The sequence below is a fragment of the Lethenteron reissneri genome, chromosome 72 (assembly GCF_015708825.2).
Source record: "Lethenteron reissneri isolate LAM-NWPU_2019-01 chromosome 72, ASM1570882v1, whole genome shotgun sequence".
In the NCBI taxonomy this organism is placed as follows: Eukaryota; Metazoa; Chordata; class Hyperoartia; order Petromyzontiformes; family Petromyzontidae; genus Lethenteron; species Lethenteron reissneri.
In genome coordinates, this window is record NC_083850.1 from 716,004 (window position 1) to 743,088 (window position 27,085).

Below are 27,085 nucleotides of genomic sequence, written 5' to 3' on the forward strand. Positions count from 1 at the left end.
CAGAAGGTCCACAATGATAGGAAACTGAAATCAAAAGCTGAAATTCAAGGTGCTGCAATGAGTTCTAAAGAAGTTTCCACCTTCGATCCCATGCAGTTGGATCCCGATAGATGGCTGGATGTAATGGAGTGGCTCGAGAGTCAACCAGAGAGCTCGGGGTGACTGAAAAAATATTACGTCATGTGGTTATACCTTTTAAGCCGTATCGAGTACTTTTGTGTGTTATTTTGAACATTTTAGTTTTATAGTTTTTTTGAGAGTTTATTGACGTGCCCAGTGGTGGTTTGTAATGTTATCGGGTTACTTGCCGAAATGGTGTGATGAGCACTGGTTGTGAGAGGGTTCAATTGTAGTCGTTAAGTGTCCCTGTTGAGCTAAAGTTGGAATGCGTCTGTAGGTACATCTTTACTCAACATTTTAAACGATTTTTGTCAAGTATATAGCTTTTTTTGATTGGTATTAATTGACTTTAGATAGTCGATATCAGGATGTACATTGATAACGCGATCGTTGGATATATGGCCTTGACTTCAACATGGACTCGCAGTGAAATGTGGTAAATTAATAAGGAAATCAATGATACTTTAACGTTTTGGTATTCCTGGAACGGAAATGGTTTGCATGGTACTGGAAATGTGTGAACATTTTGACATAAAAATGATTGCAGATGAATAAAAACGTATTTTTAACAAATGTTTGTCCGGTCTTTAATTTATAATGTTCCTATGTTAAGATAATTTCAGGTGGAGGACCTCCGTCACACAAGTGTGCCCTTAACCCGCAGCATCTTGGCTGTCTACCCGATTAACACGTGTTCCTTGAGGGGAAAGGTCCCCGTAGTTAATCGTTCATCAACGTACCAGTCCCTAATCCCGAAGTATGTCCGGGATAAACTGTACTCTATAACATGTAAACTGTAATACTATAAACTATAACACTGAACATTAAACGATTATAAACTAGTGTTTTAATTTATAACCATTTAAACGGAGGTAAGGTATTATAATATCATTAGAAGTGTGGGGGCCGTTGGCCCCCGGGGTCCCTCCCGCCTGCATCCCCTATTCCGTTTACGTTACCCCACCTCCCTATTACCCGCTACGGTTTCGCTGGTATTTGAACGTGACGCCCCTACTGTTACAGCCTCGCGCCGCGCTCCCACGCTGCGAGCATACGTGCGCACAGCATCATCAATCAAACGCCATACTCCCCCTCTTTACACCGCTACGTACAGCTCTCGCACGCTGCGAGTGTGTGCCCGTCTATAGCCCTGTGCGGCACTCGCCTCCACGTCGAATAACCACGTACCAATGCGCATTCGTATCCGACACGTAACGAATGTATGCGCACTCACGTAACAGCTCCCCGCGGCACTCACTCACCACTGGGTACTCGCGTTATGATCGCGCACCTGTATCACACAAAACGACTGATTGTCCGCTTAACAGCCTCGCCTGTAAACCACCATTGGTGATAGTGTTGTTTGAGAGCAGCTATTAAAGTCGTTTTGGCAAACGAGGTGGTGGCTGACCAAACCATGCCTCGCTGTTTGTCTCCCGAGTGATGACGGATACAAACCAGACCAAGTGGAGACCACGTACCAGATCGGATTTTAGTTACTGATGTTAGAGTGATTGTATTGCAAGTGTGGTCACTGTGGGGGTCGCTAGCCCCCGAGATCCCTCCCTCGATAATGCTAACGGCCGGGCTAGCATCATCAATCGCCCCCCCGCTGCTAAGCGAACCGCTGCTAAGTTCCTCACCCATGGTGTGGGAGCCGTCGCCCGAGGATTCCCCTCCACCGCGGGTCCGCGTAATGGGCATGGTTAATTACCGATTAGTATTCTTCCCCTCTCTACTACGATACTTCCCTTTCCTAATCGCGCGCCTGCAACCCACGCGGAGCGAACGCACGCACGCCCACACACACGCCGCTCCGCGCACTCCAACTCAACTCACGTTATACTCGCGCACCTGTATCACACACGGAGTGAACACACGCGACACCCACTCTCGCACCGCTCTGCGCAGCGCTCCCCCGAGGCGAGCCGCAGCACCACAGAATCACTGCGTACCCACGCGCAACCCGCGCGCTCAGCTCCGCGCAGCGCTCACTCACGTGGCGAACCACTGTGCACACAGCGCACCCACACGCTCACACTGCACGACAAGATCACGCGAGACCACGCTTCGCTATTAATGATTTATTATATGCTACCTGCGAATTGATGTTGAATCAGTGAGTCGACGAGGCTGGCCTATTCCACTAAACCTGTACCTATTCCCTATTTATCGGCTTACGATACCCTACTTCACCTCCCCACTCACTGTTTGGTGCCGGCGGAGGTTCGCTGCTCTCTGCGCTAACAGCGTACCTCGATGCGTCGCACGGACGTCCGGGTCGCTGGCTGGAACTCCTGCTGGTCCGCTGGCCTGGAGAGAAGAGCGCGATTTCCCCTCTGCGCTCCTCTATTTATCCTCCCTACCTCCAAAGGGGATGCTGCGCTGAACAATGGGCTCGTGCACCCCAAGCCCGCGCACGGCAGTCCCCAGGCGCTGTTGATATGCTAATCAGTGAGCGACGTTGGCGGCGTACATCCTAATTACTCCCTTACCCTTCCTAACAATGGGGCCTGCGCGCTCAAGCGCAATTATCCCAACCCCCCATGACTATGCGCAACAGCCCCTGTGACCCCGCTATTCATGCTGTCTCGTGCCTCCCCTGCTTGCCCCGTCGACTCGTGGGGGTGTGTGTGGGGGGAAATGCGCCTCAACCACGGTGGCCGAATGCCCCACGCCGCGACCACACCATATTAAGGCCGGCAGCAGCGCCGCGGTACCACGTAGCACGGGGGAGGTCATCCAATTCCCTGATCGCCGGAAACCGTGAGAATTAATCCCGATAAGGGTCTCTCGGATAAAAACCGGTCGATCAGGTAACCTTCCCTTCCAGCTCTATGGGGGGGGGGGGGGGATGCGTGCGGGTGTGTGCTTATGTGGGGCGGGTGATGGGGGGCAGTGCGGTGGGGGAAGCCGGGCGGCTCCCTGGCTCGGCAGAGCGGCCCCGTCGTTGTGGCACCACATAGCCCCCCGGGGTGCCAGTCCCCGTCCCGGGTTGACTGGAGCACCTCGCCTGGGTTAATTGGTGTCAGAAGTGGGATCGCTAGCCCCCGAGATCCCTCCCTCGATAATGCTAACGGCCGGGCTAGCATCATCAATCGCCCCCCCGCTGCTAAGCGAACCGCTGCTAAGTTCCTCACCCATGGTGTGGGAGCCGTCGCCCGAGGATTCCCCTCCACCGCGGGTCCGCGTAATGGGCATGGTTAATTACCGATTAGTATTCTTCCCCTCTCTACTACGATACTTCCCTTTCCTAATCGCGCGCCTGCAACCCACGCGGAGCGAACGCACGCACGCCCACACACACGCCGCTCCGCGCACTCCAACTCAACTCACGTTATACTCGCGCACCTGTATCACACACGGAGTGAACACACGCGACACCCACTCTCGCACCGCTCTGCGCAGCGCTCCCCCGAGGCGAGCCGCAGCACCACAGAATCACTGCGTACCCACGCGCAACCCGCGCGCTCAGCTCCGCGCAGCGCTCACTCACGTGGCGAACCACTGTGCACACAGCGCACCCACACGCTCACACTGCACGACAAGATCACGCGAGACCACGCTTCGCTATTAATGATTTATTATATGCTACCTGCGAATTGATGTTGAATCAGTGAGTCGACGAGGCTGGCCTATTCCACTAAACCTGTACCTATTCCCTATTTATCGGCTTACGATACCCTACTTCACCTCCCCACTCACTGTTTGGTGCCCGCGGAGGTTCGCTGCTCTCTGCGCTAACAGCGTACCTCGATGCGTCGCACGGACGTCCGGGTCGCTGGCTGGAACTCCTGCTGGTCCGCTGGCCTGGAGAGAAGAGCGCGATTTCCCCTCTGCGCTCCTCTATTTATCCTCCCTACCTCCAAAGGGGATGCTGCGCTGAACAATGGGCTCGTGCACCCCAAGCCCGCGCACGGCAGTCCCCAGGCGCTGTTGATATGCTAATCAGTGAGCGACGTTGGCGGCGTACATCCTAATTACTCCCTTACCCTTCCTAACAATGGGGCCTGCGCGCTCAAGCGCAATTATCCCAACCCCCCATGACTATGCGCAACAGCCCCTGTGACCCCGCTATTCATGCTGTCTCGTGCCTCCCCTGCTTGCCCCGTCGACTCGTGGGGGTGTGTGTGGGGGGAAATGCGCCTCAACCGCGGTGGCCGAATGCCCCACGCCGCGACCACACCATATTAAGGCCGGCAGCAGCGCCGCGGTACCACGTAGCACGGGGGAGGTCATCCAATTCCCTGATCGCCGGAAACCGTGAGAATTAATCCCGATAAGGGTCTCTCGGATAAAAACCGGTCGATCAGGTAACCTTCCCTTCCAGCTCTATGGGGGGGGGGGGATGCGTGCGGGTGTGTGCTTATGTGGGGCGGGTGATGGAGGGCAGTGCGGTGGGGGAAGCCGGGCGGCTCCCTGGCTCGGCAGAGCGGCCCCGTCGTTGTGGCACCACATCACTACGCGTCTGTACGTGCTCACACACGAAGCTCGGCGATTTTTGGCAACGCCACGGGGCTGCATTCACTTTAAATCGAGGACAATGGAGGGCATGGGGAACGTGTTTTTCCATTTATTCAGAATAAGTGCATAATGACACACTGAGATGCACTTACATATTCATGCTTGAAGCACAATGGGCACATTACCCATCAGTATGTTAATATATATGCGGATTGTGCCTTCCAAAATTAACAATCGAATGCAAATATCCTGAAAGGCAAAGGATTGGATCCTAGGGGGGGAGTTATAAGGCGGCTCAGAAGCAGAGCTCAATGCCATTTCGAGAGGGAACTTGATGAGGTTGGACGCTCGACTCGTCGCTCTGCTGATCGCCCTTCAACCGCGAGACAACGCAGCCTGGCGAGCACAATTGCTGCGTCGACAGTTAGGCGACTTTGCGTCGGGAGAGTTCGTGGCGACATCTTCAAACGGGTTCCAGACATCGATATACCGTGAATCTCCAAGTAAGTGTCTATTTTCGCGGATAAAATCTTAAACGTGTTCATCGTCAAATTTACGGGATTTTTTTGCGTCTCGCTTGAACGCAAGTGTCGTTCTTGTTTTAGCCGTTAACAAAATCTAAAACTCAACGCTAAACATCCTTGCGGCCGATAGCGTACTTTTGACTCGATAACACCGCTGCTATTACTCCGCTCACATGGAGCAGAGACGCTCTCCACAGCCCCACGCACACGGGGGCAAGAAGCCATTCAATTGCTCTGTGTGTGGGAAGTCCTTTTCATGGCCATCACATCTTCAGAGACACCAGAGAACACACACGGGCGAGAAGCCGTTCCTGTGCTCTGTGTGCGGGAAGACATTTGCACACTCATCACATCTTCAGAGTCACCAGAGTACACACACGGGCGAGAAGCCGTTCCTGTGTTCTGTGTGTGGGAAGACATTTGCACAGTCATCACATCTTCAGAGTCATCAGAGAACACACACGGGCGAGAAGCCATTCGTGTGCCCTGTGTGTGGGAAGACATTTTCAAAGTCATCAAATCTTCATAGTCATCAGAGAACACACACGGGCGAGAAGCCATTCCTGTGCCCTGTGTGTGGGAAGACATTTTCCAAGTCATCAAATCTTCATAGTCATCAGAGAACACACACGGGCGAGAAGCCATTTTTGTGCCCTGTGTGTGGGAAGACATTTGCAGACTCATCAACCAGGAACAGGCATCAGAAGGTCCACAATGATAGGAAACTGAAATCAAAAGCTGAAATTCAAGGTGCTGCAATGAGTTCTAAAGAAGTTTCCACCTTCGATCCCATGCAGTTGGATCCCGATAGATGGCTGGATGTAATGGAGTGGCTCGAGAGTCAACCAGAGAGCTCGGGGTGACTGAAAAAATATTACGTCATGTGGTTATACCTTTTAAGCCGTATCGAGTACTTTTGTGTGTTATTTTGAACATTTTAGTTTTATAGTTTTTTTGAGAGTTTAATGACGTGCCCAGTGGTGGTTTGTAATGTTATCGGGTTACTTGCCGAAATGGTGTGATGAGCACTGGTTGTGAGAGGGTTCAATTGTAGTCGTTAAGTGTCCCTGTTGAGCTAAAGTTGGAATGCGTCTGTAGGTACATCTTTACTCAACATTTTAAACGATTTTTGTCAAGTATATAGCTTTTTTTTATTGGTATTAATTGACTTTAGATAGTCGATATCAGGATGTACATTGATAACGCGATCGTTGGATATATGGCCTTGACTTCAACATGGACTCGCAGTGAAATGTGGTAAATTAATAAGGAAATCAATGATACTTTAACGTTTTGGTATTCCTGGAACGGAAATGGTTTGCATGGTACTGGAAATGTGTGAACATTTTGACGTAAAAATGATTGCAGATGAATAAAAACGTATTTTTAACAAATGTTTGTCCGGTCTTTAATTTATAATGTTCCTATGTTAAGATAATTTCAGGTGGAGGACCTCCGTCACACAAGTGTGCCCTTAACCCGCAGCATCTTGGCTGTCTACCCGATTAACACGTGTTCCTTGAGGGGAAAGGTCCCCGTAGTTAATCGTTCATCAACGTACCAGTCCCTAATCCCGAAGTATGTCCGGGATAAACTGTACTCTATAACATGTAAACTGTAATACTATAAACTATAACACTGAACATTAAACGATTATAAACTAGTGTTTTAATTTATAACCATTTAAACGGAGGTAAGGTATTATAATATCATTAGAAGTGTGGGGGCCGTTGGCCCCCGGGGTCCCTCCCGCCTGCATCCCCTATTCCGTTTACGTTACCCCACCTCCCTATTACCCGCTACGGTTTCGCTGGTATTTGAACGTGACGCCCCTACTGTTACAGCCTCGCGCCGCGCTCCCACGCTGCGAGCATACGTGCGCACAGCATCATCAATCAAACGCCATACTCCCCCTCTTTACACCGCTACGTACAGCTCTCGCACGCTGCGAGTGTGTGCCCGTCTATAGCCCTGTGCGGCACTCGCCTCCACGTCGAATAACCACGTACCAATGCGCATTCGTATCCGACACGTAACGAATGTATGCGCACTCACGTAACAGCTCCCCGCGGCACTCACTCACCACTGGGTACTCGCGTTATGATCGCGCACCTGTATCACACAAAACGACTGATTGTCCGCTTAACAGCCTCGCCTGTAAACCACCATTGGTGATAGTGTTGTTTGAGAGCAGCTATTAAAGTCGTTTTGGCAAACGAGGTGGTGGCTGACCAAACCATGCCTCGCTGTTTGTCTCCCGAGTGATGACGGATACAAACCAGACCAAGTGGAGACCACGTACCAGATCGGATTTTAGTTACTGATGTTAGAGTGATTGTATTGCAAGTGTGGTCACTACGCGTCTGTACGTGCTCACACACGAAGCTCGGCGATTTTTGGCAACGCCACGGGGCTGCATTCACTTTAAATCGAGGACAATGGAGGGCATGGGGAACGTGTTTTTCCATTTATTCAGAATAAGTGCATAATGACACACTGAGATGCACTTACATATTCATGCTTGAAGCACAATGGGCACATTACCCATCAGTATGTTAATATATATGCGGATTGTGCCTTCCAAAATTAACAATCGAATGCAAATATCCTGAAAGACAAAGGATTGGATCCTAGGGGGGGAGTTATAAGGCGGCTCAGAAGCAGAGCTCAATGCCATTTCGAGAGGGAACTTGATGAGGTTGGACGCTCGACTCGTCGCTCTGCTGATCGCCCTTCAACCGAGAGACAACGCAGCCTGGCGAGCACAATTGCTGTGTCGACAGTTAGGCGACTTTGCGTCGGGAGAGTTCGTGGCGACATCTTCAGACGGGTTCCAGACATCGATAGACCGTGAATCTCCAAGTAAGTGTCTATTTTCGCGGATAAAATCTTAAACGTGTTCGTCGTCAAATTTACGGGATTTTTTTGCGTCTCGCTTGAACGCGAGTGTCGTTCTTGTTTTAGCAGTTAACAAAATCTAAAACTCAACGCTAAACATCCTTGCGGCCGATAGCGTACTTTTGACTCGATAACACCGCTGCTGTTACTCCGCTCACATGGAGCAGAGACGCTCTCCACAGCCCCACGCACACGGGGGCAAGAAGCCATTCAATTGCTCTGTGTGTGGGAAGTCCTTTTCATGGCCATCACATCTTCAGAGACACCAGAGAACACACACGGGCGAGAAGCCGTTCCTGTGCTCTGTGTGCGGGAAGACATTTGCACACTCATCACATCTTCAGAGTCACCAGAGAACACACACGGGCGAGAAGCCGTTCCTGTGCTCTGTGTGCGGGAAGACATTTGCACACTCATCACATCTTCAGAGTCACCAGAGAACACACAAGGGCGAGAAGCCGTTCCTGTGCTCTGTGTGCGGGAAGACATTTGCACACTCATCACATCTTCAGAGTCACCAGAGAACACACACGGGCGAGAAGCCGTTCCTGTGTTCTGTGTGTGGGAAGACATTTGCACAGTCATCACATCTTCAGAGTCATCAGAGAACACACACGGGCGAGAAGCCATTCGTGTGCCCTGTGTGTGGGAAAACATTTTCAAAGTCATCAAATCTTCATAGTCATCAGAGAACACACACGGGCGAGAAGCCATTTCTGTGCCCTGTGTGTGGGAAGACATTTGCAGACTCATCAACCAGGAACAGGCATCAGAAGGTCCACAATGATAGGAAACTGAAATCAAAAGCTGAAATTCAAGGTGCTGCAATGAGTTCTAAAGAAGTTTCCACCTTCGATCCCATGCAGTTGGATCCCGATAGATGGCTGGATGTAATGGAGTGGCTCGAGAGTCAACCAGAGAGCTCGGGGTGACTGAAAAAATATTACGTCATGTGGTTATACCTTTTAAGCCGTATCGAGTACTTTTGTGTGTTATTTTGAACATTTTAGTTTTATAGTTTTTTTGAGAGTTTAATGACGTGCCCAGTGGTGGTTTGTAATGTTATCGGGTTACTTGCCGAAATGGTGTGATGAGCACTGGTTGTGAGAGGGTTCAATTGTAGTCGTTAAGTGTCCCTGTTGAGCTAAAGTTGGAATGCGTCTGTAGGTACATCTTTACTCAACATTTTAAACGATTTTTGTCAAGTATATAGCTTTTTTTGATTGGTATTAATTGACTTTAGATAGTCGATATCAGGATGTACATTGATAACGCGATCGTTGGATATATGGCCTTGACTTCAACATGGACTCGCAGTGAAATGTGGTAAATTAATAAGGAAATCAATGATACTTTAACGTTTTGGTATTCCTGGAACGGAAATGGTTTGCATGGTACTGGAAATGTGTGAACATTTTGACGTAAAAATGATTGCAGATGAATAAAAACGTAATTTTAACAAATGTTTGTCCGGTCTTTAATTTATAATGTTCCTATGTTAAGATAATTTCAGGTGGAGGACCTCCGTCACACAAGTGTGCCCTTAACCCGCAGCATCTTGGCTGTCTACCCGATTAACACGTGTTCCTTGAGGGGAAAGGTCCCCGTAGTTAATCGTTCATCAACGTACCAGTCCCTAATCCCGAAGTATGTCCGGGATAAACTGTACTCTATAACATGTAAACTGTAATACTATAAACTATAACACTGAACATTAAACGATTATAAACTAGTGTTTTAATTTATAACCATTTAAACGGAGGTAAGGTATTATAATATCATTAGAAGTGTGGGGGCCGTTGGCCCCCGGGGTCCCTCCCGCCTGCATCCCCTATTCCGTTTACGTTACCCCACCTCCCTATTACCCGCTACGGTTTCGCTGGTATTTGAACGTGACGCCCCTACTGTTACAGCCTCGCGCCGCGCTCCCACGCTGCGAGCATACGTGCGCACAGCATCATCAATCAAACGCCATACTCCCCCTCTTTACACCGCTACGTACAGCTCTCGCACGCTGCGAGTGTGTGCCCGTCTATAGCCCTGTGCGGCACTCGCCTCCACGTCGAATAACCACGTACCAATGCGCATTCGTATCCGACACGTAACGAATGTATGCGCACTCACGTAACAGCTCCCCGCGGCACTCACTCACCACTGGGTACTCGCGTTATGATCGCGCACCTGTATCACACAAAACGACTGATTGTCCGCTTAACAGCCTCGCCTGTAAACCACCATTGGTGATAGTGTTGTTTGAGAGCAGCTATTAAAGTCGTTTTGGCAAACGAGGTGGTGGCTGACCAAACCATGCCTCGCTGTTTGTCTCCCGAGTGATGACGGATACAAACCAGACCAAGTGGAGACCACGTACCAGATCGGATTTTAGTTACTGATGTTAGAGTGATTGTATTGCAAGTGTGGTCACTGTGGGGGTCGCTAGCCCCCGAGATCCCTCCCTCGATAATGCTAACGGCCGGGCTAGCATCATCAATCGCCCCCCCGCTGCTAAGCGAACCGCTGCTAAGTTCCTCACCCATGGTGTGGGAGCCGTCGCCCGAGGATTCCCCTCCACCGCGGGTCCGCGTAATGGGCATGGTTAATTACCGATTAGTATTCTTCCCCTCTCTACTACGATACTTCCCTTTCCTAATCGCGCGCCTGCAACCCACGCGGAGCGAACGCACGCACGCCCACACACACGCCGCTCCGCGCACTCCAACTCAACTCACGTTATACTCGCGCACCTGTATCACACACGGAGTGAACACACGCGACACCCACTCTCGCACCGCTCTGCGCAGCGCTCCCCCGAGGCGAGCCGCAGCACCACAGAATCACTGCGTACCCACGCGCAACCCGCGCGCTCAGCTCCGCGCAGCGCTCACTCACGTGGCGAACCACTGTGCACACAGCGCACCCACACGCTCACACTGCACGACAAGATCACGCGAGACCACGCTTCGCTATTAATGATTTATTATATGCTACCTGCGAATTGATGTTGAATCAGTGAGTCGACGAGGCTGGCCTATTCCACTAAACCTGTACCTATTCCCTATTTATCGGCTTACGATACCCTACTTCACCTCCCCACTCACTGTTTGGTGCCGGCGGAGGTTCGCTGCTCTCTGCGCTAACAGCGTACCTCGATGCGTCGCACGGACGTCCGGGTCGCTGGCTGGAACTCCTGCTGGTCCGCTGGCCTGGAGAGAAGAGCGCGATTTCCCCTCTGCGCTCCTCTATTTATCCTCCCTACCTCCAAAGGGGATGCTGCGCTGAACAATGGGCTCGTGCACCCCAAGCCCGCGCACGGCAGTCCCCAGGCGCTGTTGATATGCTAATCAGTGAGCGACGTTGGCGGCGTACATCCTAATTACTCCCTTACCCTTCCTAACAATGGGGCCTGCGCGCTCAAGCGCAATTATCCCAACCCCCCATGACTATGCGCAACAGCCCCTGTGACCCCGCTATTCATGCTGTCTCGTGCCTCCCCTGCTTGCCCCGTCGACTCGTGGGGGTGTGTGTGGGGGGAAATGCGCCTCAACCACGGTGGCCGAATGCCCCACGCCGCGACCACACCATATTAAGGCCGGCAGCAGCGCCGCGGTACCACGTAGCACGGGGGAGGTCATCCAATTCCCTGATCGCCGGAAACCGTGAGAATTAATCCCGATAAGGGTCTCTCGGATAAAAACCGGTCGATCAGGTAACCTTCCCTTCCAGCTCTATGGGGGGGGGGGGGGGGGGGATGCGTGCGGGTGTGTGCTTATGTGGGGCGGGTGATGGGGGGCAGTGCGGTGGGGGAAGCCGGGCGGCTCCCTGGCTCGGCAGAGCGGCCCCGTCGTTGTGGCACCACATAGCCCCCCGGGGTGCCAGTCCCCGTCCCGGGTTGACTGGAGCACCTCGCCTGGGTTAATTGGTGTCAGAAGTGGGATCGCTAGCCCCCGAGATCCCTCCCTCGATAATGCTAACGGCCGGGCTAGCATCATCAATCGCCCCCCCGCTGCTAAGCGAACCGCTGCTAAGTTCCTCACCCATGGTGTGGGAGCCGTCGCCCGAGGATTCCCCTCCACCGCGGGTCCGCGTAATGGGCATGGTTAATTACCGATTAGTATTCTTCCCCTCTCTACTACGATACTTCCCTTTCCTAATCGCGCGCCTGCAACCCACGCGGAGCGAACGCACGCACGCCCACACACACGCCGCTCCGCGCACTCCAACTCAACTCACGTTATACTCGCGCACCTGTATCACACACGGAGTGAACACACGCGACACCCACTCTCGCACCGCTCTGCGCAGCGCTCCCCCGAGGCGAGCCGCAGCACCACAGAATCACTGCGTACCCACGCGCAACCCGCGCGCTCAGCTCCGCGCAGCGCTCACTCACGTGGCGAACCACTGTGCACACAGCGCACCCACACGCTCACACTGCACGACAAGATCACGCGAGACCACGCTTCGCTATTAATGATTTATTATATGCTACCTGCGAATTGATGTTGAATCAGTGAGTCGACGAGGCTGGCCTATTCCACTAAACCTGTACCTATTCCCTATTTATCGGCTTACGATACCCTACTTCACCTCCCCACTCACTGTTTGGTGCCCGCGGAGGTTCGCTGCTCTCTGCGCTAACAGCGTACCTCGATGCGTCGCACGGACGTCCGGGTCGCTGGCTGGAACTCCTGCTGGTCCGCTGGCCTGGAGAGAAGAGCGCGATTTCCCCTCTGCGCTCCTCTATTTATCCTCCCTACCTCCAAAGGGGATGCTGCGCTGAACAATGGGCTCGTGCACCCCAAGCCCGCGCACGGCAGTCCCCAGGCGCTGTTGATATGCTAATCAGTGAGCGACGTTGGCGGCGTACATCCTAATTACTCCCTTACCCTTCCTAACAATGGGGCCTGCGCGCTCAAGCGCAATTATCCCAACCCCCCATGACTATGCGCAACAGCCCCTGTGACCCCGCTATTCATGCTGTCTCGTGCCTCCCCTGCTTGCCCCGTCGACTCGTGGGGGTGTGTGTGGGGGGAAATGCGCCTCAACCACGGTGGCCGAATGCCCCACGCCGCGACCACACCATATTAAGGCCGGCAGCAGCGCCGCGGTACCACGTAGCACGGGGGAGGTCATCCAATTCCCTGATCGCCGGAAACCGTGAGAATTAATCCCGATAAGGGTCTCTCGGATAAAAACCGGTCGATCAGGTAACCTTCCCTTCCAGCTCTATGGGGGGGGGGGGGGGGGGATGCGTGCGGGTGTGTGCTTATGTGGGGCGGGTGATGGGGGGCAGTGCGGTGGGGGAAGCCGGGCGGCTCCCTGGCTCGGCAGAGCGGCCCCGTCGTTGTGGCACCACATAGCCCCCCGGGGTGCCAGTCCCCGTCCCGGGTTGACTGGAGCACCTCGCCTGGGTTAATTGGTGTCAGAAGTGGGATCGCTAGCCCCCGAGATCCCTCCCTCGATAATGCTAACGGCCGGGCTAGCATCATCAATCGCCCCCCCGCTGCTAAGCGAACCGCTGCTAAGTTCCTCACCCATGGTGTGGGAGCCGTCGCCCGAGGATTCCCCTCCACCGCGGGTCCGCGTAATGGGCATGGTTAATTACCGATTAGTATTCTTCCCCTCTCTACTACGATACTTCCCTTTCCTAATCGCGCGCCTGCAACCCACGCGGAGCGAACGCACGCACGCCCACACACACGCCGCTCCGCGCACTCCAACTCAACTCACGTTATACTCGCGCACCTGTATCACACACGGAGTGAACACACGCGACACCCACTCTCGCACCGCTCTGCGCAGCGCTCCCCCGAGGCGAGCCGCAGCACCACAGAATCACTGCGTACCCACGCGCAACCCGCGCGCTCAGCTCCGCGCAGCGCTCACTCACGTGGCGAACCACTGTGCACACAGCGCACCCACACGCTCACACTGCACGACAAGATCACGCGAGACCACGCTTCGCTATTAATGATTTATTATATGCTACCTGCGAATTGATGTTGAATCAGTGAGTCGACGAGGCTGGCCTATTCCACTAAACCTGTACCTATTCCCTATTTATCGGCTTACGATACCCTACTTCACCTCCCCACTCACTGTTTGGTGCCCGCGGAGGTTCGCTGCTCTCTGCGCTAACAGCGTACCTCGATGCGTCGCACGGACGTCCGGGTCGCTGGCTGGAACTCCTGCTGGTCCGCTGGCCTGGAGAGAAGAGCGCGATTTCCCCTCTGCGCTCCTCTATTTATCCTCCCTACCTCCAAAGGGGATGCTGCGCTGAACAATGGGCTCGTGCACCCCAAGCCCGCGCACGGCAGTCCCCAGGCGCTGTTGATATGCTAATCAGTGAGCGACGTTGGCGGCGTACATCCTAATTACTCCCTTACCCTTCCTAACAATGGGGCCTGCGCGCTCAAGCGCAATTATCCCAACCCCCCATGACTATGCGCAACAGCCCCTGTGACCCCGCTATTCATGCTGTCTCGTGCCTCCCCTGCTTGCCCCGTCGACTCGTGGGGGTGTGTGTGGGGGGAAATGCGCCTCAACCGCGGTGGCCGAATGCCCCACGCCGCGACCACACCATATTAAGGCCGGCAGCAGCGCCGCGGTACCACGTAGCACGGGGGAGGTCATCCAATTCCCTGATCGCCGGAAACCGTGAGAATTAATCCCGATAAGGGTCTCTCGGATAAAAACCGGTCGATCAGGTAACCTTCCCTTCCAGCTCTATGGGGGGGGGGGGGATGCGTGCGGGTGTGTGCTTATGTGGGGCGGGTGATGGGGGGCAGTGCGGTGGGGGAAGCCGGGCGGCTCCCTGGCTCGGCAGAGCGGCCCCGTCGTTGTGGCACCACATCACTACGCGTCTGTACGTGCTCACACACGAAGCTCGGCGATTTTTGGCAACGCCACGGGGCTGCATTCACTTTAAATCGAGGACCGACACGTAACGAATGTATGCGCACTCACGTAACAGCTCCCCGCGGCACTCACTCACCACTGGGTACTCGCGTTATGATCGCGCACCTGTATCACACAAAACGACTGATTGTCCGCTTAACAGCCTCGCCTGTAAACCACCATTGGTGATAGTGTTGTTTGAGAGCAGCTATTAAAGTCGTTTTGGCAAACGAGGTGGTGGCTGACCAAACCATGCCTCGCTGTTTGTCTCCCGAGTGATGACGGATACAAACCAGACCAAGTGGAGACCACGTACCAGATCGGATTTTAGTTACTGATGTTAGAGTGATTGTATTGCAAGTGTGGTCACTACGCGTCTGTACGTGCTCACACACGAAGCTCGGCGATTTTTGGCAACGCCACGGGGCTGCATTCACTTTAAATCGAGGACAATGGAGGGCATGGGGAACGTGTTTTTCCATTTATTCAGAATAAGTGCATAATGACACACTGAGATGCACTTACATATTCATGCTTGAAGCACAATGGGCACATTACCCATCAGTATGTTAATATATATGCGGATTGTGCCTTCCAAAATTAACAATCGAATGCAAATATCCTGAAAGACAAAGGATTGGATCCTAGGGGGGGAGTTATAAGGCGGCTCAGAAGCAGAGCTCAATGCCATTTCGAGAGGGAACTTGATGAGGTTGGACGCTCGACTCGTCGCTCTGCTGATCGCCCTTCAACCGCGAGACAACGCAGCCTGGCGAGCACAATTGCTGCGTCGACAGTTAGGCGACTTTGCGTCGGGAGAGTTCGTGGCGACATCTTCAAACGGGTTCCAGACATCGATATACCGTGAATCTCCAAGTAAGTGTCTATTTTCGCGGATAAAATCTTAAACGTGTTCGTCGTCAAATTTACGGGATTTTTTTGCGTCTCGCTTGAACGCGAGTGTCGTTCTTGTTTTAGCCGTTAACAAAATCTAAAACTCAACGCAAAACATCCTTGCGGCCGATAGCGTACTTTTGACTCGATAACACCGCTGCTGTTACTCCGCTCACATGGAGCAGAGACGCTCTCCACAGCCCCACGCACACGGGGGCAAGAAGCCATTCAATTGCTCTGTGTGTGGGAAGTCCTTTTCATGGCCATCACATCTTCAGAGACACCAGAGAACACACACGGGCGAGAAGCCGTTCCTGTGCTCTGTGTGCGGGAAGACATTTGCACACTCATCACATCTTCAGAGTCACCAGAGAACACACACGGGCGAGAAGCCGTTCCTGTGCTCTGTGTGCGGGAAGACATTTGCACACTCATCACATCTTCAGAGTCACCAGAGAACACACAAGGGCGAGAAGCCGTTCCTGTGCTCTGTGTGCGGGAAGACATTTGCACACTCATCACATCTTCAGAGTCACCAGAGAACACACACGGGCGAGAAGCCGTTCCTGTGTTCTGTGTGTGGGAAGACATTTGCACAGTCATCACATCTTCAGAGTCATCAGAGAACACACACGGGCGAGAAGCCATTCGTGTGCCCTGTGTGTGGGAAGACATTTTCAAAGTCATCAAATCTTCATAGTCATCAGAGAACACACACGGGCGAGAAGCCATTTCTGTGCCCTGTGTGTGGGAAGACATTTGCAGACTCATCAACCAGGAACAGGCATCAGAAGGTCCACAATGATAGGAAACTGAAATCAAAAGCTGAAATTCAAGGTGCTGCAATGAGTTCTAAAGAAGTTTCCACCTTCGATCCCATGCAGTTGGATCCCGATAGATGGCTGGATGTAATGGAGTGGCTCGAGAGTCAACCAGAGAGCTCGGGGTGACTGAAAAAATATTACGTCATGTGGTTATACCTTTTAAGCCGTATCGAGTACTTTTGTGTGTTATTTTGAACATTTTAGTTTTATAGTTTTTTTGAGAGTTTAATGACGTGCCCAGTGGTGGTTTGTAATGTTATCGGGTTACTTGCCGAAATGGTGTGATGAGCACTGGTTGTGAGAGGGTTCAATTGTAGTCGTTAAGTGTCCCTGTTGAGCTAAAGTTGGAATGCGTCTGTAGGTACATCTTTACTCAACATTTTAAACGATTTTTGTCAAGTATATAGCTTTTTTTGATTGGTATTAATTGACTTTAGATAGTCGATATCAGGATGTACATTGATAACGCGATCGTTGGATATATGGCCTTGACTTCAACATGGACTCGCAGTGAAATGTGGTAAATTAATAAGGAAATCAATGATACTTTAACGTTTTGGTATTCCTGGAACGGAAATGGTTTGCATGGTACTGGAAATGTGTGAACATTTTGACGTAAAAATGATTGCAGATGAATAAAAACGTATTTTTAACAAATGTTTGTCCGGTCTTTAATTTATAATGTTTCTATGTTAAGATAATTTCAGGTGGAGGACCTCCGTCACACAAGTGTGCCCTTAACCCGCAGCATCTTGGCTGTCTACCCGATTAACACGTGTTCCTTGAGGGGAAAGGTCCCCGTAGTTAATCGTTCATCAACGTACCAGTCCCTAATCCCGAAGTATGTCCGGGATAAACTGTACTCTATAACATGTAAACTGTAATACTATAAACTATAACACTGAACATTAAACGATTATAAACTAGTGTTTTAATTTATAACCATTTAAACGGAGGTAAGGTATTATAATATCATTAGAAGTGTGGGGGCCGTTGGCCCCCGGGGTCCCTCCCGCCTGCATCCCCTATTCCGTTTACGTTACCCCACCTCCCTATTACCCGCTACGGTTTCGCTGGTATTTGAACGTGACGCCCCTACTGTTACAGCCTCGCGCCGCGCTCCCACGCTGCGAGCATACGTGCGCACAGCATCATCAATCAAACGCCATACTCCCCCTCTTTACACCGCTACGTACAGCTCTCGCACGCTGTGTGCCCGTCTATAGCCCTGTGCGGCACTCGCCTCCACGTCGAATAACCACGTACCAATGCGCATTCGTATCCGACACGTAACGAATGTATGCGCACTCACGTAACAGCTCCCCGCGGCACTCACTCACCACTGGGTACTCGCGTTATGATCGCGCACCTGTATCACACAAAACGACTGATTGTCCGCTTAACAGCCTCGCCTGTAAACCACCATTGGTGATAGTGTTGTTTGAGAGCAGCTATTAAAGTCGTTTTGGCAAACGAGGTGGTGGCTGACCAAACCATGCCTCGCTGTTTGTCTCCCGAGTGATGACGGATACAAACCAGACCAAGTGGAGACCACGTACCAGATCGGATTTTAGTTACTGATGTTAGAGTGATTGTATTGCAAGTGTGGTCACTGTGGGGGTCGCTAGCCCCCGAGATCCCTCCCTCGATAATGCTAACGGCCGGGCTAGCATCATCAATCGCCCCCCCGCTGCTAAGCGAACCGCTGCTAAGTTCCTCACCCATGGTGTGGGAGCCGTCGCCCGAGGATTCCCCTCCACCGCGGGTCCACGTAATGGGCATGGTTAATTACCGATTAGTATTCTTCCCCTCTCTACTACGATACTTCCCTTTCCTAATCGCGCGCCTGCAACCCACGCGGAGCGAACGCACGCACGCCCACACACACGCCGCTCCGCGCACTCCAACTCAACTCACGTTATACTCGCGCACCTGTATCACACACGGAGTGAACACACGCGACACCCACTCTCGCACCGCTCTGCGCAGCGCTCCCCCGAGGCGAGCCGCAGCACCACAGAATCACTGCGTACCCACGCGCAACCCGCGCGCTCAGCTCCGCGCAGCGCTCACTCACGTGGCGAACCACTGTGCACACAGCGCACCCACACGCTCACACTGCACGACAAGATCACGCGAGACCACGCTTCGCTATTAATGATTTATTATATGCTACCTGCGAATTGATGTTGAATCAGTGAGTCGACGAGGCTGGCCTATTCCACTAAACCTGTACCTATTCCCTATTTATCGGCTTACGATACCCTACTTCACCTCCCCACTCACTGTTTGGTGCCGGCGGAGGTTCGCTGCTCTCTGCGCTAACAGCGTACCTCGATGCGTCGCACGGACGTCCGGGTCGCTGGCTGGAACTCCTGCTGGTCCGCTGGCCTGGAGAGAAGAGCGCGATTTCCCCTCTGCGCTCCTCTATTTATCCTCCCTACCTCCAAAGGGGATGCTGCGCTGAACAATGGGCTCGTGCACCCCAAGCCCGCGCACGGCAGTCCCCAGGCGCTGTTGATATGCTAATCAGTGAGCGACGTTGGCGGCGTACATCCTAATTACTCCCTTACCCTTCCTAACAATGGGGCCTGCGCGCTCAAGCGCAATTATCCCAACCCCCCATGACTATGCGCAACAGCCCCTGTGACCCCGCTATTCATGCTGTCTCGTGCCTCCCCTGCTTGCCCCGTCGACTCGTGGGGGTGTGTGTGGGGGGAAATGCGCCTCAACCACGGTGGCCGAATGCCCCACGCCGCGACCACACCATATTAAGGCCGGCAGCAGCGCCGCGGTACCACGTAGCACGGGGGAGGTCATCCAATTCCCTGATCGCCGGAAACCGTGAGAATTAATCCCGATAAGGGTCTCTCGGATAAAAACCGGTCGATCAGGTAACCTTCCCTTCCAGCTCTATGGGGGGGGGGGGGGGGGGGGATGCGTGCGGGTGTGTGCTTATGTGGGGCGGGTGATGGGGGGCAGTGCGGTGGGGGAAGCCGGGCGGCTCCCTGGCTCGGCAGAGCGGCCCCGTCGTTGTGGCACCACATAGCCCCCCGGGGTGCCAGTCCCCGTCCCGGGTTGACTGGAGCACCTCGCCTGGGTTAATTGGTGTCAGAAGTGGGATCGCTAGCCCCCGAGATCCCTCCCTCGATAATGCTAACGGCCGGGCTAGCATCATCAATCGCCCCCCCGCTGCTAAGCGAACCGCTGCTAAGTTCCTCACCCATGGTGTGGGAGCCGTCGCCCGAGGATTCCCCTCCACCGCGGGTCCGCGTAATGGGCATGGTTAATTACCGATTAGTATTCTTCCCCTCTCTACTACGATACTTCCCTTTCCTAATCGCGCGCCTGCAACCCACGCGGAGCGAACGCACGCACGCCCACACACACGCCGCTCCGCGCACTCCAACTCAACTCACGTTATACTCGCGCACCTGTATCACACACGGAGTGAACACACGCGACACCCACTCTCGCACCGCTCTGCGCAGCGCTCCCCCGAGGCGAGCCGCAGCACCACAGAATCACTGCGTACCCACGCGCAACCCGCGCGCTCAGCTCCGCGCAGCGCTCACTCACGTGGCGAACCACTGTGCACACAGCGCACCCACACGCTCACACTGCACGACAAGATCACGCGAGACCACGCTTCGCTATTAATGATTTATTATATGCTACCTGCGAATTGATGTTGAATCAGTGAGTCGACGAGGCTGGCCTATTCCACTAAACCTGTACCTATTCCCTATTTATCGGCTTACGATACCCTACTTCACCTCCCCACTCACTGTTTGGTGCCCGCGGAGGTTCGCTGCTCTCTGCGCTAACAGCGTACCTCGATGCGTCGCACGGACGTCCGGGTCGCTGGCTGGAACTCCTGCTGGTCCGCTGGCCTGGAGAGAAGAGCGCGATTTCCCCTCTGCGCTCCTCTATTTATCCTCCCTACCTCCAAAGGGGATGCTGCGCTGAACAATGGGCTCGTGCACCCCAAGCCCGCGCACGGCAGTCCCCAGGCGCTGTTGATATGCTAATCAGTGAGCGACGTTGGCGGCGTACATCCTAATTACTCCCTTACCCTTCCTAACAATGGGGCCTGCGCGCTCAAGCGCAATTATCCCAACCCCCCATGACTATGCGCAACAGCCCCTGTGACCCCGCTATTCATGCTGTCTCGTGCCTCCCCTGCTTGCCCCGTCGACTCGTGGGGGTGTGTGTGGGGGGAAATGCGCCTCAACCGCGGTGGCCGAATGCCCCACGCCGCGACCACACCATATTAAGGCCGGCAGCAGCGCCGCGGTACCACGTAGCACGGGGGAGGTCATCCAATTCCCTGATCGCCGGAAACCGTGAGAATTAATCCCGATAAGGGTCTCTCGGATAAAAACCGGTCGATCAGGTAACCTTCCCTTCCAGCTCTATGGGGGGGGGGGATGCGTGCGGGTGTGTGCTTATGTGGGGCGGGTGATGGAGGGCAGTGCGGTGGGGGAAGCCGGGCGGCTCCCTGGCTCGGCAGAGCGGCCCCGTCGTTGTGGCACCACATCACTACGCGTCTGTACGTGCTCACACACGAAGCTCGGCGATTTTTGGCACCGCCACGGGGCTGCATTCACTTTAAATCGAGGACAATGGAGGGCATGGGGAACGTGTTTTTCCATTTATTCAGAATAAGTGCATAATGACACACTGAGATGCACTTACATATTCATGCTTGAAGCACAATGGGCACATTACCCATCAGTATGTTAATATATATGCGGATTGTGCCTTCCAAAATTAACAATCGAATGCAAATATCCTGAAAGGCAAAGGATTGGATCCTAGGGGGGGAGTTATAAGGCGGCTCAGAAGCAGAGCTCAATGCCATTTCGAGAGGGAACTTGATGAGGTTGGACGCTCGACTCGTCGCTCTGCTGATCGCCCTTCAACCGCGAGACAACGCAGCCTGGCGAGCACAATTGCTGCGTCGACAGTTAGGCGACTTTGCGTCGGGAGAGTTCGTGGCGACATCTTCAAACGGGTTCCAGACATCGATATACCGTGAATCTCCAAGTAAGTGTCTATTTTCGCGGATAAAATCTTAAACGTGTTCGTCGTCAAATTTACGGGATTTTTTTGCGTCTCGCTTGAACGCGAGTGTCGTTCTTGTTTTAGCCGTTAACAAAATCTAAAACTCAACGCTAAACATCCTTGCGGCCGATAGCGTACTTTTGACTCGATAACACCGCTGCTGTTACTCCGCTCACATGGAGCAGAGACGCTCTCCACAGCCCCACGCACACGGGGGCAAGAAGCCATTCAATTGCTCTGTGTGTGGGAAGTCCTTTTCATGGCCATCACATCTTCAGAGACACCAGAGAACACACACGGGCGAGAAGCCGTTCCTGTGCTCTGTGTGCGGGAAGACATTTGCACACTCATCACATCTTCAGAGTCACCAGAGAACACACACGGGCGAGAAGCCGTTCCTGTGTTCTGTGTGTGGGAAGACATTTGCACAGTCATCACATCTTCAGAGTCATCAGAGAACACACACGGGCGAGAAGCCATTCGTGTGCCCTGTGTGTGGGAAGACATTTTCAAAGTCATCAAATCTTCATAGTCATCAGAGAACACACACGGGCGAGAAGCCATTCCTGTGCCCTGTGTGTGGGAAGACATTTTCCAAGTCATCAAATCTTCATAGTCATCAGAGAACACACACGGGCGAGAAGCCATTTTTGTGCCCTGTGTGTGGGAAGACATTTGCAGACTCATCAACCAGGAACAGGCATCAGAAGGTCCACAATGATAGGAAACTGAAATCAAAAGCTGAAATTCAAGGTGCTGCAATGAGTTCTAAAGAAGTTTCCACCTTCGATCCCATGCAGTTGGATCCCGATAGATGGCTGGATGTAATGGAGTGGCTCGAGAGTCAACCAGAGAGCTCGGGGTGACTGAAAAAATATTACGTCATGTGGTTATACCTTTTAAGCCGTATCGAGTACTTTTGTGTGTTATTTTGAACATTTTAGTTTTATAGTTTTTTTGAGAGTTTAATGACGTGCCCAGTGGTGGTTTGTAATGTTATCGGGTTACTTGCCGAAATGGTGTGATGAGCACTGGTTGTGAGAGGGTTCAATTGTAGTCGTTAAGTGTCCCTGTTGAGCTAAAGTTGGAATGCGTCTGTAGGTACATCTTTACTCAACATTTTAAACGATTTTTGTCAAGTATATAGCTTTTTTTTATTGGTATTAATTGACTTTAGATAGTCGATATCAGGATGTACATTGATAACGCGATCGTTGGATATATGGCCTTGACTTCAACATGGACTCGCAGTGAAATGTGGTAAATTAATAAGGAAATCAATGATACTTTAACGTTTTGGTATTCCTGGAACGGAAATGGTTTGCATGGTACTGGAAATGTGTGAACATTTTGACGTAAAAATGATTGCAGATGAATAAAAACGTATTTTTAACAAATGTTTGTCCGGTCTTTAATTTATAATGTTCCTATGTTAAGATAATTTCAGGTGGAGGACCTCCGTCACACAAGTGTGCCCTTAACCCGCAGCATCTTGGCTGTCTACCCGATTAACACGTGTTCCTTGAGGGGAAAGGTCCCCGTAGTTAATCGTTCATCAACGTACCAGTCCCTAATCCCGAAGTATGTCCGGGATAAACTGTACTCTATAACATGTAAACTGTAATACTATAAACTATAACACTGAACATTAAACGATTATAAACTAGTGTTTTAATTTATAACCATTTAAACGGAGGTAAGGTATTATAATATCATTAGAAGTGTGGGGGCCGTTGGCCCCCGGGGTCCCTCCCGCCTGCATCCCCTATTCCGTTTACGTTACCCCACCTCCCTATTACCCGCTACGGTTTCGCTGGTATTTGAACGTGACGCCCCTACTGTTACAGCCTCGCGCCGCGCTCCCACGCTGCGAGCATACGTGCGCACAGCATCATCAATCAAACGCCATACTCCCCCTCTTTACACCGCTACGTACAGCTCTCGCACGCTGCGAGTGTGTGCCCGTCTATAGCCCTGTGCGGCACTCGCCTCCACGTCGAATAACCACGTACCAATGCGCATTCGTATCCGACACGTAACGAATGTATGCGCACTCACGTAACAGCTCCCCGCGGCACTCACTCACCACTGGGTACTCGCGTTATGATCGCGCACCTGTATCACACAAAACGACTGATTGTCCGCTTAACAGCCTCGCCTGTAAACCACCATTGGTGATAGTGTTGTTTGAGAGCAGCTATTAAAGTCGTTTTGGCAAACGAGGTGGTGGCTGACCAAACCATGCCTCGCTGTTTGTCTCCCGAGTGATGACGGATACAAACCAGACCAAGTGGAGACCACGTACCAGATCGGATTTTAGTTACTGATGTTAGAGTGATTGTATTGCAAGTGTGGTCACTGTGGGGGTCGCTAGCCCCCGAGATCCCTCCCTCGATAATGCTAACGGCCGGGCTAGCATCATCAATCGCCCCCCCGCTGCTAAGCGAACCGCTGCTAAGTTCCTCACCCATGGTGTGGGAGCCGTCGCCCGAGGATTCCCCTCCACCGCGGGTCCACGTAATGGGCATGGTTAATTACCGATTAGTATTCTTCCCCTCTCTACTACGATACTTCCCTTTCCTAATCGCGCGCCTGCAACCCACGCGGAGCGAACGCACGCACGCCCACACACACGCCGCTCCGCGCACTCCAACTCAACTCACGTTATACTCGCGCACCTGTATCACACACGGAGTGAACACACGCGACACCCACTCTCGCACCGCTCTGCGCAGCGCTCCCCCGAGGCGAGCCGCAGCACCACAGAATCACTGCGTACCCACGCGCAACCCGCGCGCTCAGCTCCGCGCAGCGCTCACTCACGTGGCGAACCACTGTGCACACAGCGCACCCACACGCTCACACTGCACGACAAGATCACGCGAGACCACGCTTCGCTATTAATGATTTATTATATGCTACCTGCGAATTGATGTTGAATCAGTGAGTCGACGAGGCTGGCCTATTCCACTAAACCTGTACCTATTCCCTATTTATCGGCTTACGATACCCTACTTCACCTCCCCACTCACTGTTTGGTGCCGGCGGAGGTTCGCTGCTCTCTGCGCTAACAGCGTACCTCGATGCGTCGCACGGACGTCCGGGTCGCTGGCTGGAACTCCTGCTGGTCCGCTGGCCTGGAGAGAAGAGCGCGATTTCCCCTCTGCGCTCCTCTATTTATCCTCCCTACCTCCAAAGGGGATGCTGCGCTGAACAATGGGCTCGTGCACCCCAAGCCCGCGCACGGCAGTCCCCAGGCGCTGTTGATATGCTAATCAGTGAGCGACGTTGGCGGCGTACATCCTAATTACTCCCTTACCCTTCCTAACAATGGGGCCTGCGCGCTCAAGCGCAATTATCCCAACCCCCCATGACTATGCGCAACAGCCCCTGTGACCCCGCTATTCATGCTGTCTCGTGCCTCCCCTGCTTGCCCCGTCGACTCGTGGGGGTGTGTGTGGGGGGAAATGCGCCTCAACCACGGTGGCCGAATGCCCCACGCCGCGACCATACCATATTAAGGCCGGCAGCAGCGCCGCGGTACCACGTAGCACGGGGGAGGTCATCCAATTCCCTGATCGCCGGAAACCGTGAGAATTAATCCCGATAAGGGTCTCTCGGATAAAAACCGGTCGATCAGGTAACCTTCCCTTCCAGCTCTATGGGGGGGGGGGATGCGTGCGGGTGTGTGCTTATGTGGGGCGGGTGATGGAGGGCAGTGCGGTGGGGGAAGCCGGGCGGCTCCCTGGCTCGGCAGAGCGGCCCCGTCGTTGTGGCACCACATCACTACGCGTCTGTACGTGCTCACACACGAAGCTCGGCGATTTTTGGCAACGCCACGGGGCTGCATTCACTTTAAATCGAGGACAATGGAGGGCATGGGGAACGTGTTTTTCCATTTATTCAGAATAAGTGCATAATGACACACTGAGATGCACTTACATATTCATGCTTGAAGCACAATGGGCACATTACCCATCAGTATGTTAATATATATGCGGATTGTGCCTTCCAAAATTAACAATCGAATGCAAATATCCTGAAAGGCAAAGGATTGGATCCTAGGGGGGGAGTTATAAGGCGGCTCAGAAGCAGAGCTCAATGCCATTTCGAGAGGGAACTTGATGAGGTTGGACGCTCGACTCGTCGCTCTGCTGATCGCCCTTCAACCGCGAGACAACGCAGCCTGGCGAGCACAATTGCTGCGTCGACAGTTAGGCGACTTTGCGTCGGGAGAGTTCGTGGCGACATCTTCAAACGGGTTCCAGACATCGATATACCGTGAATCTCCAAGTAAGTGTCTATTTTCGCGGATAAAATCTTAAACGTGTTCGTCGTCAAATTTACGGGATTTTTTTGCGTCTCGCTTGAACGCGAGTGTCGTTCTTGTTTTAGCCGTTAACAAAATCTAAAACTCAACGCTAAACATCCTTGCGGCCGATAGCGTACTTTTGACTCGATAACACCGCTGCTGTTACTCCGCTCACATGGAGCAGAGACGCTCTCCACAGCCCCACGCACACGGGGGCAAGAAGCCATTCAATTGCTCTGTGTGTGGGAAGTCCTTTTCATGGCCATCACATCTTCAGAGACACCAGAGAACACACACGGGCGAGAAGCCGTTCCTGTGCTCTGTGTGCGGGAAGACATTTGCACACTCATCACATCTTCAGAGTCACCAGAGAACACACACGGGCGAGAAGCCGTTCCTGTGCTCTGTGTGCGGGAAGACATTTGCACACTCATCACATCTTCAGAGTCACCAGAGAACACACAAGGGCGAGAAGCCGTTCTTGTGCTCTGTGTGCGGGAAGACATTTGCACACTCATCACATCTTCAGAGTCACCAGAGAACACACACGGGCGAGAAGCCGTTCCTGTGTTCTGTGTGTGGGAAGACATTTGCACAGTCATCACATCTTCAGAGTCATCAGAGAACACACACGGGCGAGAAGCCATTCGTGTGCCCTGTGTGTGGGAAGACATTTTCAAAGTCATCAAATCTTCATAGTCATCAGAGAACACACACGGGCGAGAAGCCATTTCTGTGCCCTGTGTGTGGGAAGACATTTGCAGACTCATCAACCAGGAACAGGCATCAGAAGGTCCACAATGATAGGAAACTGAAATCAAAAGCTGAAATTCAAGGTGCTGCAATGAGTTCTAAAGAAGTTTCCACCTTCGATCCCATGCAGTTGGATCCCGATAGATGGCTGGATGTAATGGAGTGGCTCGAGAGTCAACCAGAGAGCTCGGGGTGACTGAAAAAATATTACGTCATGTGGTTATACCTTTTAAGCCGTATCGAGTACTTTTGTGTGTTATTTTGAACATTTTAGTTTTATAGTTTTTTTGAGAGTTTAATGACGTGCCCAGTGGTGGTTTGTAATGTTATCG

The 27,085-nt window shown here is 52.7% G+C and overlaps 2 protein-coding genes and 1 pseudogene across 2 annotated transcripts; all 3 read left to right on the top strand.

Annotated features, from left to right (window-relative positions):
* LOC133361268 (zinc finger protein 84-like) overlaps positions 1 to 27,085 on the top strand; it is a 539,839-nt pseudogene that overhangs the window by 90,329 nt on the left and 422,425 nt on the right.
* Positions 5,282 to 15,417, top strand: LOC133361309 (zinc finger protein 235-like). Its single transcript, XM_061580247.1, has 3 exons — positions 5,282 to 5,815; positions 8,174 to 8,782; positions 15,394 to 15,417. The coding sequence occupies exons 1-3, from the start codon at positions 5,282 to 5,284 to the stop codon at positions 15,415 to 15,417; spliced, it is 1,167 nt and encodes a 388-aa protein (XP_061436231.1).
* Positions 16,130 to 26,727, top strand: LOC133361310 (zinc finger protein 658B-like; the record flags this gene model as incomplete). The annotated part of the gene is made up of 3 exons (XM_061580248.1): positions 16,130 to 16,581; positions 21,969 to 22,332; positions 26,221 to 26,727. Coding segments are annotated over 3 exons (1,323 nt in total), but the record flags the coding sequence as incomplete, so codon positions are not given.

What these genes read in the sequence shown, in the direction of transcription:
- LOC133361309 (XM_061580247.1), top strand. Translation starts at nt 5,282, where the DNA reads ATGGAGCAGAGACGCTCTCCACAGCCCCACGCACACGGGGGCAAGAAG. An exon ending in CCAGGAACAGGCATCAGAAG is followed by an intron (nt 5,816 to 8,173) that starts GTCCACAATGAT and finishes CACATGGAGCAG; the next exon opens with AGACGCTCTCCACAGCCCCA. An exon ending in CCAGGAACAGGCATCAGAAG is followed by an intron (nt 8,783 to 15,393) that starts GTCCACAATGAT and finishes CCATTTATTCAG; the next exon opens with AATAAGTGCATAATGACACA.